The sequence below is a fragment of the Ambystoma mexicanum genome, chromosome 6q (genome assembly GCF_040938575.1).
Source record: "Ambystoma mexicanum isolate Mex_15411 chromosome 6q, UKY_AmexF1_1, whole genome shotgun sequence".
In the NCBI taxonomy this organism is placed as follows: domain Eukaryota; kingdom Metazoa; phylum Chordata; class Amphibia; order Caudata; family Ambystomatidae; genus Ambystoma; species Ambystoma mexicanum.
In genome coordinates, this window is record NC_090937.1 from 175,873,431 (window position 1) to 175,891,377 (window position 17,947).

The 17,947-nt window shown below is 45.5% G+C and overlaps 1 protein-coding gene across 1 annotated transcript in view; it reads right to left on the reverse strand.

Annotated features, from left to right (window-relative positions):
- Positions 1 to 1,384: 1,384 nt before the first annotated feature.
- The window catches only part of PCGF3 (polycomb group ring finger 3), a 695,750-nt gene continuing 679,187 nt past the window's right edge, over positions 1,385 to 17,947 (reverse strand). Inside the window, exon 9 of the mRNA XM_069630597.1 lies at positions 1,385 to 3,232. Coding sequence (XP_069486698.1) covers positions 3,185 to 3,232 — 48 coding nt within the window. The 3' untranslated portion in view covers positions 1,385 to 3,184. The remainder of the gene's footprint in view (positions 3,233 to 17,947) is intronic.

Sequence of the window (17,947 nt, forward strand, 5' to 3'; positions counted from 1 at the left end):
GTGTGGCCTGCAGTAGGTCTGAAAGCCTAACTCCTCAAACTTCGAGAAGGCAGGAGTAGTTGCACATTTCAGATATTAAATCTGGTTGACCAAGTCAAACTAACTAATTTCCTTACATAAATTCTAATAAAACAACGTTGTAAATGCATCTTTAGTACCAGTTTACTCAAATAGAAAGTCAGCAAACGAGTTCAACTTATTGAAGGTTTTAAGTCCAGCTGAAGAAATAAGCACCATGGTTAACTGCAGTCTGAGATTTCACGCGGTCCCGTTGTCCAAATGATGTATGTAGCATTTCTCATAGTTGTATACATCCAAACAAATAAATATCCTGAGGCTAGATGGTACAAAGATACCAGACAAAGAAATGGCACGACATAAACCTTGTTAGAGAAAATAGAAGGTAAGAAAACAACTGTTCATACTTTGCTATTTTATAGCAAACTTTCAATTTGAAATATTAGTGAAATTGGGTAGGGAATTTTTAAACAAATATCTTTGAAACTCCAAATATGCCATTTCTCATTCAATATCAATTAGAAAACACTGTCACAGTGGATTTTGAATATGGCCCATTAAGTAGATACCCCAATGCCTAAGCAACCCATCTTCCAACCCTATTGCACAAAAGCATGAGTAATGCTCTTTATCCGTATACAAAAAATATCAGAACTCAACATTTCAATGAAAAAAGGAAGAAGCTTGTAAAACATCACCCAATTACTTTTTATATGCCCGTAAATAAAGCTGGACCATTGAAACCAAAATGTTTGGATGGTAAAATAGATAGGCTTAAAATAGAATAAATAATTTTATAAAGTTAACTTTCTTTAAACCCCCAAAACTCCTATTTAAATTCAATATTATATATTCTGTCTGAACTCTATTTCGAATACAAACTAGCTCTAATGAGTCTGCAATTCTGAATAACTTGTCTCATTGCTGCTGAGGACAACGCAACAAGGCACAGGTCCATGCCGGTGATCGACCAGCTGGAGCAGCAGGTGAAAGTACTCCGTGATCGCACCTTCATTTGCAAAATACAAACCTTATTTAAAACAAAACAAGTGCCAACCCTTTTAGCGGGCCAAAGGCACTAAACAAAAAAAAAGGTAGATTGAACCTGGCTCTGATAGTACAGAGAAAAACATAATACCATACTGTTTCTCTGCCTATTCAAACTGTGACTGTAAACAATCTGCCACTGGAGCTTTAAGGGAGTGAAATAGCACACTGGCCTCTCAGAGGCTTTTTTATTTCTGCAATATTTAACCATTTGTAGCTCTGACCCATCCTGCCGCACAACGAGTGGCAGGGAAATAATGCAGCAACAGCACCAAAGGGGACACAGTTTCTGTAGTGAAGAAATTCTGACAGGGCAACATTTTAGAAAAATAGGCTCTTTACTGCTGAGGTTTTGTCAGGTCAACACATTATAAAAACGCAGTTAAACAGTTATGACTAACGACCAGCTGCAGGTGTGAATACTGGCTTCCATTTCGGCTACATATCTATAACGGTGGCGCCATAGATACTGAAGTACATTTAATATAGCACCTTAGCAACATTCAAGTGATCCCACAGAAATGGTACAATTTCCAAATGTATGATTTAGATGAGAGGTTCAACCCGAAATCTGTAATGTGACAGTGTATTACCCCACCAATAATAAGCCTTTTGCTTGTATATTTGGGGGGTTGTATGCTCCAGATTATCCCCTGTTAAACAGGGAATTACACAGCCTCTTTCCGAAGGCTCAAACTGCTTCATAGTTGTGAAAATGTAACCCAATGGATTAGGTTATGAAAGTATGGGCGTTTCTGTATTAATAGAAATGGTCTCCCTCACATGTCCACCGACCCTCGTTGGATCTAAAATGATTGTGTGCATCACATTTTGCAAGTATATGTAATTATTAATGCTGTGAACTGGGCTGTGAATTTTTTTTTACCCCAGAATTATAGTGCATCTACTGATCGCCAAACAGCAAATTGGGGCTCATTTTCTAGCCGATTTAGAATTATGAATTGCCTTCCTATATTTCCCAATTAATATGGTTTGTGATAAAAAAGGTTTGTTTTTGTCACTTCAACACCATTTTATCTTTTTTAGATTCTCCTTTGTAACGGATTCGTTTTTTGCCTTTTTTCTAGGTCAAATATTGCAGGTGAAACGGTGATACGTAATTAGCCAGTCAAGAAAATTCACCCAATTCACTTTTTGGCAAAAGATATTGCCATGCACCATTTGCAGTACTGCGAGGAGATGCAGTTAACTACTATGGCTGACATGTTACGTTTTCAAGTTTGTACAAAGTACACAGCACCAGAAATACCGAAAGTCAGTGTTTCTACTTTGCAACAATGGAGAGCCCAACCTGCTACTGAAATGTTCCACTACCATTTCCAGGCCTTATCCCACAACCATAAATGCAACAGGGCACATCAAACTCTGCAATCGTTCAAGCTGTGGATGTAGGGAGCGCCTGGAAACTATTACCTAGAGAAACTTTACAGTAAATGAGCCCTTTACTGGATGGTAAGGTATGGGAGGAGAAGCGTTGAACCCCTGCAATATTTCAAACAATATAATTTTAGATCGGTTCCGATTCCACATTTCCTTTAGACTGAAGCAGCATACATTGTTTGTCCTGTGTCTCCGATGTCAAAAGACACTGGCATTTGAGAGGGCCGAAACCGCTTTGAGGGAAGCAAAAGGGGAAAAAGGAGCAGCAGCTTGCAGATCTCCAAATAAGAAGCGGGTTTACAGAAGTCGGAAATTTAAGTTGAGGAAATGTGGTGTTGTAGTCATTCTTTCCAGGTTATACTCCGCTTGCTACAGAGAATAACCCGTCCCGGGGTGATTGCAGTCGAAGAGATGAATGCCATTAACTGGATCTAAACTGGGAAGCGTTTCCATGATCTGTAAACGTCGTGCTGGTAGTGTCTTGTTGGGTAATGAGCTATTTCTTTTGTACAAAAAAAGTATAAATATTCTCTCGTCCAGAAAATTGGCTTTCACAAGTCTCAAATGTTCAGAAGCAAGGCATGTTGCCTTCTGAGAGCTTCACAATCTTCTGGCATTATTCTGCTGGTTTGCGTCACATGGGAGCGAAGGGGTGCACTTAAGTTGTGCCGGATGATAGTCTCTGCAAAAAACCTTGTCCAAAAGGACAATAAAGTTCTTACAGCAAGTCCATTTTGGGTCTGTAATGCAGTAGAAGTGGTGCTTTCTGTGGAAAAAAAAAGTTGGTCAGCAAAGTTTTCAAAAAACAGAAGAAAAAGCACAAAATAAATTTTCCTTTTACAAAAAGAAATAAAAAGTCATGCCTGGTACACAAAACCAATGAGCTAAAGAGAATGTAGAATACAAGTGGTCAAAAGAGGTACATGTTGCGTAGTATCGTCTCTGAACTTACTGCTTATTCCAACACATACCCGTCCACTGTGCTTGTAGCTCAGCACACCTTAAAAATGATTTACAAATCAAAATCACATTCTCGCAAAGAGTAACCCGGCAATCGGTTCCCTTAATCTCCCATACACCTGAAAACTCCCTGTACCTCAGCCCTAGTCTCATTTATCCTGAAGGAATAAAGACCTACAGGGAGACTATGCGAGTGACTGGAGGGAAAGTATCGTACAACGACCTAGGTCTAGGTCAGATCACACATCGGAGTTGACCCAATTACAGCCGGATGATTAGAAAATGACCAGAACCAGGATTCTGACATCCGTACGCTGATCATTGGAGCAAACTGGCCAGATGAACACATCACCTTGTATGGGGGCATGCAAAAACTAAGTTTTGCACTGCATTTGTTGATTTTTGGCCGCAAAGACCTTAAGAGATGTGAGACTCCAATACATGCTTTAAGACAGTAGGGATGTCTGTTTTTGAGAAACCAAAAGCAAAGTGAGTTTGATAACCTGCAGTACGGCAAGAACTGGAGGTACTGAAGTTGAAGACAACGCAAGTAAGCTTTAGAGAACTGCACTTGACACCAGGGTGATTCACATTAATGACTAAACGGTAGGTTATGTTACTTGGCATTTATATAGCGCCTTATATATCATTGGTATGACCTCAAAGCGCTGGTTGGTTGAGCGCTCTCAGGAACCACAGTTCAAGTCAGTAGAGAGAGAGTGTTGAATGGGGCGTGGGCACACCGGATAGGTGTGCAGCTGGTGTTGCAGGATAGCTGCTTCATAGCGGTAGGCGTGGTGCTGAGGAGGTCAGTTGGATGTGTTCATTCTGGAGGGTGGACACCCAGACTGAGTTCTGGCTGCGTTAGGCCTGAGGAGACACCTAAGCTAGCCGGAATGTGCTCAGCTAGTTGTTTTTTTATTAGGATGAGGTGTTCGTGGGGTCATGTTAGTACGAGAACAGCTAGCCCGAATTTACTATGGTTTAGCTATGTTCTAGTTGAGTGATGGTGTATAGCAGAGAGTAAGCGTAGTAGTGTGATATGGTGGTGATAAGTAAAACGCCTGCGACCAGGAAAAGGACAGAGGGGCGTACATAGCGGTATATGTATATAAAGCGACAGGATGGATAGGGTAAACATGTGATACAGATAACATGGGGATACAGGTACATAACATATATAGGAGATATAGATATGGACCATCTGCCGCAGCATACACTCCATTCAATTCATCTATTCCATCCACTCGATCCGTTCCATCCATTTCACTTACTCTATCCGTTTCACTAGTTCCATCAGTTTTAGTTACACTATCCGTTTTAGACTTTCTATCCGTTCCATCGACTGCCTTTGCTCTTTTATTTTCTTTGTTCAAACAACCTTGGATTTCTGTTTATTGTGACTGTTCATTTCATTTGCTCCGAGCGTCGACTCCTTATGGGAAGAGCCACGTTTTCAGTAATTTGCGGAAAGACAGGTAGTCTTCGGTGAGTCGAATGTGGGGTGGAAGCGAGTTCCACAGAGTGGGGGCCAAGGATGAGAATGAGGATCCTCCTAACCTGACTGAGTTGGTGTTTGGCATCACTAAAAGGAGGGCAGAGCTTGATCTTGGAGTATGCGCTGGGTGGTGTGGTTTAAGCTTGTCCTGTAGGTATAAAGGGCAGGTTTTATGCACTGCTCGGTGCGAGATGCATAAGGTTTTGAAAGTCGCCCTTCGTGCAACCGGGAGCCAGTAGAGAGTTCTAAGCGCTGGAGGTGTGGTCTCTTGGGCCAAGTGCTAGAAGCATTTTGGCTGCAGCGTTTTGTGCTCTTTGTAATTTGATGGGATGGTATGCTTGGACCCCGAGGTAGAGGGAGTTGGCATAGTCCAGTCTCAACATTACAATAGATTGGACAGCGGCGAGTCTGTTGGGAAAGGAGAGGTATGGAAAAATGTGTTAGGGAGAATTCTCGGTAAGGCTAATTTCCCAAACCTAGTGAGTCCCCCCCAGCAGCTTTGCTGGATTTTTGGGGTTTATTTTTTTCTCTCCTGCTAAGAGTGAGATTCTTTTGCTCCCACTCTTAGACATGATTTGAGGTGTTCCTTTAACTTTCCATGTGTTTTATGGGGCCTTTTACTCCATAGGGTCTCATGTGTTTTTTTGATGTGGGTTACACAGCACCCTCCGTGCCGTAACCCACGGGTGTCGTAGCGACCCCCCAACATAGACTCCATACCCTGGGACTGACTACTGTCTCCCAGGGCATGTAAAGTCACCATTGGCTTTGCTAGTCCCAAATTATGAACAGAAACCAGTACAAACCATCATATTGTTGACATATTAGTCAGGGCAATGCGATTGCCCCGGGGTCTGTTGTTCGAGGGGGCACGTCTCCGTTCCCCCTGATCGAGTTTTTGCTGGTGGCAGTGGATACTACTTTTTATACTCGACCGCGAATATATCACTATTGGATTTTCCCATTGTTCGTGGCTAACAACTTTAATTATTTAATTCTTATAGACTTGAACATACCGCCGGTTTATTTAATATTAATTCACCGGTTGGTATTTTTTTGCCAGAACTCTATTCTAAAATGGCGTTTGCGTTCTCTTCTGTGACTCCAACCCAAGTCGAGCCCTTTGTTCCACTTTTTGGCGGGCTTCTCCACAGAAGCCTCTGCACTGCACTGGCCTCGCACTTCATCTCAAAAACTCAGGACATCCTGTCCTCGCTCTCCTCCTCTCTCCTCCCTCCTTCTCTTCCCGGCTCTTCCTCTTGCTCTCTTGCAGCCGCCCCTCCGCCCTCCTCTGCTTTTCCACCTTTTTCTGCTGATGAGGTTTCCAGACAAGTCCGATCTATGAAAGCCTCGTCTAAACAGGTTCACCCCTGTTCCTCCAAAACCATCAAGGACCACATCGACTCCCTGGCTCCTGCCCTGGCTGACTTTTGCAACCACTCATTCGCCTCTGGAGTCTTCCCATCCCCCCTCAAGCACTCCCTTGTGCATCCCCTGAAGAAACCCTCTTCCGACCCCTCCTGCCCGGCCAACTATCGCCCAATCTCCATTACTCCCTTCCTGGGCAAGCTCCTGGAGAAACTGGCCATCTCCCAGCTTAACCTCCATGCTGAATCTGTTGGTAATCTTCATGACCATCAATCCGGCTTCAGAGCGGCCAGAAGCACGGAAACTGCTCTCCTGAATATCCGTGAGGACCTGCTCCTGAACCTTGATTCCAACACTCCCTGTGTTCTCATTCTGCTCGATCTCTCCTCTGCCTTTGACACTGTCAACCATGCCATCCTGCTCAACCGTCTCCGTGATAACCTGGGTATCACTGGTCAGGCTCTGGCATGGCTGACCTCTTTCCTTTCCGGTCGACCCTCCCAGGTCCAAATGGGCTCCTTCCTCTCTGACATCTTTTTCTCCACCTGTGGTGTCCCCCAGGGAACCAACCTCTCTCCCTGGCTTTTCAACCAGTATCTGGCACTCCTTGCCCACCGCATCGCCGCTCTCTGCCCCCACTTCCAGTGCTATGCGGACGATACCCAGCTCATTTTCAGGCTACCCTCGGCCTCCTCCTCTCCTTCCCTCATCTCCGACTGTCTGTCTGCTATCCAGGAATGGTGTACCGCCAATGACCTCTGCCTTAACGCGAGTAAGACCGAGATTCTACTCATCGGCACACCCACTCCCTCCTTCCCTGCAGCTCTCTGGCCGGCCTCCCTTGGCCCCCTACCTGCCCCTACCTGCAAGGCTAAAAACCTCGGGGTCATCTTCGACTCCACACTCTCCTTCTCTCCTCAAATATCTGACGTCTCTAAGAAGTCACACTACCAGCTGCACCTCCTCAGAGGTATTCTTCCCTTCCTCTCCTTCCCCCAGAAGCTCACTGTCTCCCGAGCCCTGGTTCTCTCAAGGCTGGACTACTGCAACAGCCTCTATCTTAATCTGCCTGCCTCCACTCTCCGCCCTCTGCAACTTATCCAGAACAGAACTGCGAGACTTGTCCTTGGCCTCAAGCCCAGGGACCGTATCTCTCCAGGACTGAAATCCCTTCACTGGCTCCCAGTGGCTGCGAGGATTAAGTTCAAAACCCTCTGCATTGTCCACAAGGCCTTCTGGGGCCTGGGGCCTAAATACCTTCAACTCTCTCTTCCTAAATATCTTCCTTCACGAGCCCTCCGCTCATCCGTCTCCAACTCCCTCATGGTCAGCCGCTTCTCTAAGCAACGAGCTGGGGGTAGATCTCTCTCCGCAGCAGGGGCCTCCCTCTGGAACAGCCTTCCTGCCTCCCTGAAACTTGAGGAGAAGCATCTCCGGTTCCGGAAGCACCTCAAAACCTTCCTCTTCGCTTCTGCCTTCTCTCTCCCTCTCCCCTGCTAAACCTGCCTAACTCCCCACTGAATTCTGCATTAAACCTGCATCTGGGCCACTCTCAGTGACCTCGGTCCAGGGCCCAGCCACTCTCCACTTGCACTGCCTCCCTGGCTCCCCCTGCACTGTGGGACTGTCACTGTATCCCTACAGCCCCCTTCCCAGCACTTGCTCTGCACTTACCTCGCACTTGCCACCAGCTGGCCCTTTTTATTTATTATTTATTATTTTATTACGCTACTTACCTTGTACTGCACTTTCCCCCCCACCTCCTCCCCCTGCACTTTCTCCTTTTCCCTTTACCCCTGCACTTGCGCGATCTGAATGACACCTGGCCTAGTAGGATCGTTTGTCTGTCTTCCCCTTGTTTTCCCTCCCTCCCTGCCTCGTCGCGCCTTGAAACACTTGTGTATAGACGCGTTACAAATACCATATCATATCAAAAGCGGTGCCACTCTGTCTGGGTACCACAGGGGGTGTGGGAGGGGGTTTAGGCACCCTGGACTGAGTTACCTTGGTAACTCAAGTCACACTCTTGTGTGATTGGCCCAAGTGGTGAGCCGGCCCGGCTCACCACTTAGCATGTTTGACAGCTAGGCTGACTGAATGGGGGTGTGCTGCATAAAAGCAGGGCTTTGGGGACTGGAACTTCAAGTCGCCACAGGACCCAAGAATCTGAGGAGGGAGAAGCTGAGCCGACCTGCAACGACGACACCACCGGTGGAGCCCTGCTGAACCGTCTCACCACTTTCCCGACGACAGAGGAGATCTCCAGTCCAGAGAGTTTTCTTCCTTTGACTGGTGGGATAACCAGTTTTGCCTTCTTTTCACCTTCCTGGAGCATCTCGTGGCCGCCTTGCCTGTGCCAAGCACCCCGGCAACCGGAATACCACGGTTTACCGCTACCGTGAAGAGAAGGGTAGTACCTTTTAACTGGAGGACTCTGCGGCTGGTTTCTTCCCTGGCAGTGCAACGACCTTCATCCTTCCTCCACGGCGAGAGCTCTTCTTCCTCTAGACGAAACACCGACTTGCACCCGCTGCCAGGAACAACTGCCCCCGCTGGAGCTTCCTTCACACTTAAGGTACTGTGTCCCACCTGGCTTCCCTTGCGACAGATCGTTCGGGGTGACAGTAAAGCCTCGACTTTCTAACCTGGGCTAGCCTGGGACAACCTAGCTAACTTTTCCTGACTTGAATTTCATCCTTTTTGTGCAAACTATCTACAAGACTCTTTGGGCATAACCCCACTGTGTGAACCTGGACCCCTTCTGCTTGCTCTCTCCAAGAGTGGGCCTTGCAATTGACTTCCTTGCTCTCCAGTAGAACTCTGCCTATCCTGCCTTACTGTGGTTCTTTCAAAAGTAATTGAAACTTGTGTGCTTCCTTAACTCTGCCTTTTTCCCTCCCTTTCTTTATAACTTATTAGAGTGCCATCTTATGTTAAGCGCTCACCTCTGTCTGAAAATAAGTGGCGTTTCTCACTAAGACTTGTCTAATAAGTGAATAGGGTTGTATGTATATGATAGTGACTGTGTGCTGAATTTACTTACCTCTTTTTGCTAGTGTAATTTAGAAGTGTGTCTTTAAATAATTATATACTTTTGCACCAAAGCTTTGGTCAGTGTTTGCTTGTGCTACTGTGTCTCTGTACCTATTGTGTATACTCTGCATACTGCCTAACTCTTCTTGAGGGAAGTCTGACTGCTCAGCCACAGCTACCAAGTGAATCTGTGTGGTACAGACTGCTACCAAGTGGGTTTACTGCCAAACACCTGTAGTCTTAAATCTTTTGCAGTGGTCCCTAAGGGAACTGCACAGGTTTCTGCCTAACAAAATGCATCTAAGAATTTTGAGGTGGTAATGGCAGGACTTGGAGACGTTGTTGATTTGGCGAGAGAGGGTTAGGTCAGAGTCGAGAGTGCATCCAAGGTTTTTTTACTGTGTTCGAGGTGGTGGGTTGATTCCCCATGGATGTGGGCCATGGTAAAGGTTGGGGGAGAAGCTTGGGGTTGCCACACACCAGGATTTCGGTTTAGGAGGAGGTGGTTTGTAGTCCTCCAACGATCAATGTCAAGGAGGTAGGCTGCGAGGTCGGGCTGACCGAGTTTGAGGTGGAGTTTTGTGATTAGTTTGGTGTCATCAACGTAGTTATAGCACAGGATATTGTGCGGGCGGATTATTCCTGGGAGGGCGGACATATAGAGGTTGAACAGGAGGGCCGATGGGCATGCTCCTTGTGGAACTCTGGTATTGACTGGTCGGGTGGCGGAAGCAAAGGTGGAGAGGAGGGTAATTTGTTTCCTATTGTTGAGGAAGGATGCTATCCATTTGAGAACGTTTCCACGGATCCCTAGGGAGTGGAGGCAGTCAAGGAGGATTGAGTGGTTGATTGTGTGAAAGGCGGCGGAGATGTCTAGAAGGATTAGTGCAGTGCATCTGGCAGAGTCCGTGGTGATCTTAAGATCGTCCGAGATTGAGGTCAGAGTGGTTTTGGTTCCGTGTCATAGTCTGAAGCCAGATTGTGCAGGGTCTAGGAGGTTGTTGGATTCGATAGGTATTTAGTTGGGAGTATGCAGTTCGATCTATGTTTAGCAAGGAACCTTGAGTTTGAGATGGGGTGGTAATTTTTGGGTCGAGGGGGTGGAGGGAAGATTTTTGGCGACTCATTTCTGACGATACAATGTCACTATATCACCAAGACTAAAACCAGCGTCCGTACACACAAAGGTCTTAATGGATAGCATGGTGGCAATAGCCCTTGCATGTCTACTGGCCAGGATCACCGTTTCCTTAGGCCTTGCTTCCACCTCATTTTACCCAGCTACTTTTAAGTTTGGACCCGATTAAACACTCCATCGGATTTCACAATACGGACCAAGTCTTTCTTGGATTTCCCCATCTGCATAAATTTGGATTTATGCACATTTATCATCTTTTTAGTTTTACAAGCACATTTTTGGAGAGATTTCACGCTCCTACAGAAACCCACATAACTGTAATCAAATATTAACAAATGATCGGCACTAGTTCGGTACAATATTTACAATGGACCCAGTCTGGGAGGGAAATTATGCACTTTTGATAGATTTTAACCAATGTCTGCCATATAAAGATTAAATCCGACCCCAGCACCGACGTCGGGAGGGCAGGAGCCCATCCCTCTAGGCTGATCCCCATCGAAGCCCCATCATCTGAGGAGCCGTTACCTAAGGTAGCTGCTACTGCTACATACTGCCGTGCCTTTTGCCGTGTGCACTTATTTGATTTGTGCCCCTCTACGCTTCCATGCGTTAACCTGGGCCCACTGCCGCGCACATTTGAAAATCCTTTGTGCATTAACACGAGGCCTGATCTAGAAGATGGCCGCCGCCTTGTTTGTATACAGGCATTGCTAGGCAACCACCTCTGACGATCCTCTGCCATTGCGATTGGCCGAGGAAACCCTCTTCTCCCGACCACCACCGAAAAGGCGCAAGCTGGGACCACCCACCCGAGGACCACCATTTGAGGCAAAATCTGTCTGGGCCTGTGCGGGCCAAAGGGCCTCGGGTTGCCATCCTACCTACTCAAACTGCCTACTGCGTGCCCGTCGCCCACACAGATCGTTCATCAGACTGTCTCACCGGCACATCTCCTTAAGCAACAACACACGCAAGTGCCAACCACCGCCTACATACTGTCTGCTAAGCCGTGGACTGCATGGTAAGCCCCCCACTGTCTCACCCCTCCACAGCCAGTCAGCTCTTCCTCACGATCATAAGATCGAGCCCACAGACCTCCATTACTCGCAAGCGCTGACCCAGAAGTTATCATATGACTCTATGCTCTTTCCACATAACCTCCAAGCGCTGTGGATGGTCTTTTGCCAATGCCTACTCGTCCCAAAATCTTATTGCCCAAGGTTGCATTACGTCCTGCATTATGAATGCTGCTGAATTATCTAGCCTAACCTGAATGTTGCATCTAGCCTAACCTGAATGTTGCATCTAGCCTAGCTGTACCTCCCTACTTGAATGCTGCATCTAGCCTAACCTGAATGCTGCATCTAGCCTAGCTGTACCCCCTACTTGAATGCTGCAGCTAGCCTAACCTGAAAGTTGCATCTAGCCTAGCTGTGCCTCCCTACTTGAATGTTGCATCTAGCCTAACCTGAATGTCGCAACTAGCCTAACCTGAATGTCGCATCCATCCTACTGTGCCTCCCCATCTGAATGCATCACCTAGCAATAGATGGTTCACCACCAGACTACTATATCCTGCCTTTTTGCGCCCTCCCACCTGATTGCTGTATAAGTCTACAGCAACACATCCCATTACACTAGTGCACCTAACAACCACCACTACCTGCTGCACCTATGATCATGAGTACAATCTTAGGACCCTGACATTCCAACTCATACTTGGCCTTCTCGTTACTATGGCCATTGCCACTCCTATCTCATGCCCGAATCCTCCCCTCCTTCCCCAAGGACAGATATGAGAATGCGAGCAAGACTGCCACGTCTTTACGATCCCATAACAAACTTTAATAGAAGTTCTAGATGCAACAGTCCATTCCTTAGAACTCCCCAATAAAAAACAGCAATATATTGCCCATAAACTGTCCTCAGACCTTCCAGATACTACTCCCAGAAACACTCAGAGTTAACGTATTTACCACCATACACCCCCCCCCCTCCCCTAGACAAAAAAATACTAGCACACTACCACTATCTGGCTCACTTATTAATGCTAGATCCATGGTGGCCCACGCCACCGAGATCGCTGACATACTAACCAATGAGAATCTGGATTTACTGGCCATAACCAAAACATGGCTCCACGAGGCTGCAGGACCTGCCCTCATGATAGCTGTACCAGACGGATACCAGTTACTCAGAGCAGACAGACCCAACGCCAGAGGCGGTGGACTAGCCATCATCCACAAAACCAACCTAGCCCTCAGGCTTGCCAATGCCCCAGCCAACCAATCCTGCGAGACCCTCACTGCCAAACTCCACCTCTACAACAACCGACTTTAACCATACACGTGATCTATAGACCTACTGGGCCACTAGGCTCTTTTGAAGATGACTTAAACTGTATCCTAGCCAACAATACCAAATACCACTTGCAAATATTGCTTATGGGCGACCTTCACCTCGAATTTAACGATAATGACGACAAACATGCCCAATCAGTTGTTGCAGTTCTAAAGGACTACGGACTGACACAAAAAGTCACCACCCCAACACTCACTAAAGGAAGGACCTTAGATTGGGTTGCCGACCTAAACTGCAACATTACTATTACAAACACCACTCCACAATCTTGGACCGACCACCATCTCATCACCTTCTCTGCCTCTCTGGACCTTCTCCGCCCTAATATAGTAATGGCACCACCTCTCCCTACTAGGAGTAAAAATGACATCAAGGCAGAAAAGTTATTACCTCATCTTCTCCCTGACCTCAATAACCCACCCAACAGCACAGATCCTACGTTACTAGTCGAAACCTTCTACTGCACCATGACCAGGGCATTAGACATTATTGCACCGGACAAAATTCGCAAAAGGAAACAGAAAGCCTCCTCAATTCATGGTTTACACCACAATTGAAGGAATGAAGGGCACAAAAACGAAGGTTACAATCCACATGGAACCACTTGCCCACTGAGGAAAACACGCTCAGACTAACAAACCTCTCTTAACTGTACAAAAAGGAAATAATTCGCACAAAAAATAATACTTTCAACAATAGAATTTCCAAGGCTAAATCAGACACTAAGGAACCTTTTGCTATCCTTCGCGAAATTGAATCTCCCATACCACAGGTGGATAACATTCCCAAGGACAAGCTATGGTGTACTGACATTCAAAATGCCTTATCGAATAAAATTACCTCCCTCCAAATCAAAATTACAAAAAGAAAGACTCACTACTCCTACCGGCTGAGACAACCCCCCCCCCCCCCCAACAGCAGCCATCACCACGCATGACTGCACCTCCCCACCCCTTAGCTTCAGGAAAGTCTATTATTGAAACAGAAAAAATACTCTCGCTCAAACCCTCCAATTGCAAAGGAGATAGCTGCCCACCCCAAATTATAAAGGATGCAGCAAGAGATTTAGCCCCCTTCATCTCATCAATGCTTCATTCACAACTAACCTAGTGCCGAACAACCTTAAACACTCCTGGGTGCTCCCTTTGCTCAAAAAAACAAACCCTGGACCCATCCATACCGACTAATTACAGACCTATCACTACGGTCCATTTTCTACTGAAAATCATCGACAGAGTAGCCCATCTACAAATACAGGACTACCTAGAAGCCAACAACCTACTAGGATCACGCCAGTCTGGATTCCGCCCCCTCCAAGGCACAGAAACAGCCTTGATAGACCTAAAGATCTAAATGGACGAGCTAAAGGACAAAGGGAACTCAGCTTTGCTACTCCTCCTTGACCTATCGGCAGCTTTTGACCTAGTGGACCACACAGTCCTATGTAACCACCTCAGGTCAGCCGCCCATTTCTCAAGTGATGCCATAACCTGGGTTCAATCCTTCTTAGCGAACCGCACCATGAGAGTCTTATCCCCTCTCGCAGCCGCAGATCCCATTCAAGTCCCCTGCGGTGTACCGCAGGGATCTTGCGTCTCCCCCACTATGTATAACATCTTTACTAAGCCCCTGTTTGACAAGTTGGATAGACTGGGTGTCACCTACACCAACTACGCAGATGACACCCAGATCCTCATCCCCCTTTTGGGCAACTTCCTGGAGGACTCTGCCTTAGTAAATAAGATATACCACCTCATTCAGGCATGGATGGCATCCCATGGCCTCTACCTGAATGACGACACAACTGAGCTCCTAATACTAGGCTCTGAGACGGCCATAAAAAAAAAAACTTGACCCCAACTATGCCACCTTCAATATTGATAACGACATCAAAGTCGTTCCTGCTGTTAAAACCCTTAGCTTCTATCTTGACTCAGCGCTTACCCTAAAGAAGCAAGTCAACTCTCTAGCATCTTCCTCAGCCTACACCTGAAAACTGATCGGAGAGCGTACAGACTATTCCTCTCTGAAACCAACCGCATCACCCTAGCCAACGCACTCATACTATCCAGACTGGACTATTGCAATGCACTTTATGCGGGCTCTAATAAATACATCATAGGCAAACTGCAAAGACTCCAAAACAATGCTCTAAGAGCAGCTCTAAATATCCCCAACAGAGATCATATCTCTGCCATCAGAAGAAATGTTCAATGGGTCAATATAAAAGACAGGGTCCTCCTCAAAACACTTTCCCTCACATCCAAATGCCTAAATAACATAGCACCCTTGTACCTTACAGAGAGAATAAACAGGAAAACCTCAATCCGGCCCATGAGATCAGCTAACGCCTTCACCCTAGAGGTTCCCCGAAACAAAATAAAACACAGCTGGCGGCTCCAGCTTCCCAGTTACTGCTGCCCAATCCTGGAACAAACTCCCTTTAGAGCTTAGAACCGACGGACCATACCCCTCATTTAGGCGTAACGTTCTAGCCTGGTTATGGACCAATGATGGCTAATTTGAGCTGTTGCTTAATCCCCCCGCCCCCACACCAGGCAGCTCACTGGCCTGACCTCTGCACTACCAACTGGTACTATGCTAATTTGTCTCTGTAAATTTGATCACTCTCTAACACTGCATAACGGTCTTTGCCTGTATATAACTACGTATGTATATAACTACCTTGTAACCAAGCTGATAAGTATCCTTGTAATGCTTGCGCCCAACTACCTATGGGTCTCGGCTGCGCCATATCAAATAAACAAACATAAATAAAAGCAGGGGCCAGAAAGCATCACTGCTTTACTCCCTTGGCTATCTTTATTGGTGCAGATCCTATACTGGTTAACCTAACCCGCGCTACATTGCTCACATGAAGTTGCTGACAGGCCAATAACTGATGACATCTTTAACTTAGTTTTTCCCACAGCATATTGTGATCAATTGTGTCGAAAGCTGAAGCGAAGTCCACAAATAAGCAACAATGGCCGTTCATTCCCGTATTTAGCTTGTTGTACAAGGGAAATCACAAGGATACTATGATTACAGGGTTTACCCTTCCGAAAACGTAACTGAAATTGTGTCTGAATGTGCTTATTCAATAGCCACCTTGCCATTGGCTGTAACGGACATGAAGCTAAAATTGTACTTCGTACATCGAACAGTGAGAGTATCGTGTAATTATCTGGATCCTCTTTGTTCCTGCGCTTGAAAACAGGAACAAAAAACGATAACCTCCATGATGCTAACCTTCATGAATAGGTAATACTATCAGCCTTCCGTATCCAATTAAAACGTTTTGACATTTTATCAGCCCAAATCTCGAGGTTTGCCTTCCCTACCTAGTTTGATACCCCACCTGGCCCTGGGACTCTAGTTTTTTTTAGATTCTTAATATTCACAAGCGTCTCCCTCTCAAAGCTCAGACTGATCGATGAGGCGGGATATGTACATGGCGTTGTTGTGGCCTCAAATTTAACCCCTAGATATTGTTCCCAGATTACACTAGGGATGGGGTTACTGATAGACTAAGTCAGTCCTGCCTCGTAAATTAAAGATGTGCCACATGTTTACATCACCCTTTCTAATTGTCTCACATAGGACACTCCACAAAGTGTTACTAGCTGATAACTTGTACCATTTAAACCAATTCCTAAACTTGGTTTTATTTTTCCTTATGCCCATGTGCATTCTTAATATACTTGTTACATAACCTTTTTCTCTCCCAATATCCTGCCACAAATTCCACCTGGCTTAGATTATAAAGCTATAAAATATCTTGTCCTCACCATTGTCCCCAATGTATATGTTTTATTTAAAAAAACTAGACGTTATTGATCAAATCCAACCAATTATCTCATTAGGTATAGTACATTTTACATAAACCTTGACGCTATGGCTCATGTATTTAGTAATGGCAGAAACAGATTTGTCCGACCATCCGATCCGATTTCGGCCCCCAGATACAATCATTTCACCACCTGTCTTCTCAGGCGAGAACAACCTCCATTGAAATGTATAAATGCGTTAAGATTGCATGTCGCTAAACTCATTTGGTGCCGCATACATTTCCACCACTGTACTACCTATACCATTACTGCCACATAGATAATCAATTGTGGATCGCTTTTCACCCATTCGCCATGTCATTGCTGCCGGCGAATCCCCTCTGGTGGTATCATTCATCATAGTTAGGTCTGAATCTTCAACAAAAAAATTAAAAAAAAATAATAAAATCGACCCATTGACAAGCAGTTCTTATAGAAGATTCTTTTTATTTGTGTAAGGTAGTAAATGGTACATCCCATTTGTCACTGGTCATACAGTTAATACAGGGCGAATTTAAGTCTCCGCCAATCAAAAGACCAAAAGTTGGTTGAAGTACTTTGTGTGAACAGTGGGTTTTGTATATTGTTAATTGGAGGTGTGAAATGCCAGGGGGACTGTTGCAAGGCAATAGGTAAGTGCAAGGCAGTGACCACAACAAGGAAGAGGGGTCATCAGGCACATTCTGCAGGCTGACCTGCCACCAACATTAGGCCCCAGATTGTGCCAATCTTCATGCTCAATACCAAAACAACTAGGAGTTAGAAGACTGTAATAAACATGTTAGCACCCGCTCCTGGATAAAAAAAAAAAAGAAAATATTCTACACTTAGCCCCAAATGAAAGCAAGTTGGAATGGAATGGTAATTGCCTCAACAAAAAGGGCATAATAAAGAAAAATAAGGCATAAACATACTTTTGGCCTAGTGAGAAAAAATATGATATTTTCTGACAAAATCCAGTTGCCCTAAATGTTGACAAATAGTTGCCATGTCATAACTTAATAGCTCACCGGACGTGTTACAAGAGGTGAGAAGAAAGTTAAGTTCTACAAGATACAAACTGAAACATTCAGTGCCCCAAGTGACACAGGCCGTATTGAGTATATAATAGCAGTACAATTGTTTTTAAACACCCTGAAAACATGAAACCTAATCCATCAGATCAGACTCTCTAAATGGCAAGGCAGGACCCTAAAAACATCAAAACGCGTCATCTCCAAATCTTCATTTCAGAATGCTTCTCCAAAAATGATCAAAATAAAGGACCATGTCACAGATCTTTCCAAAACG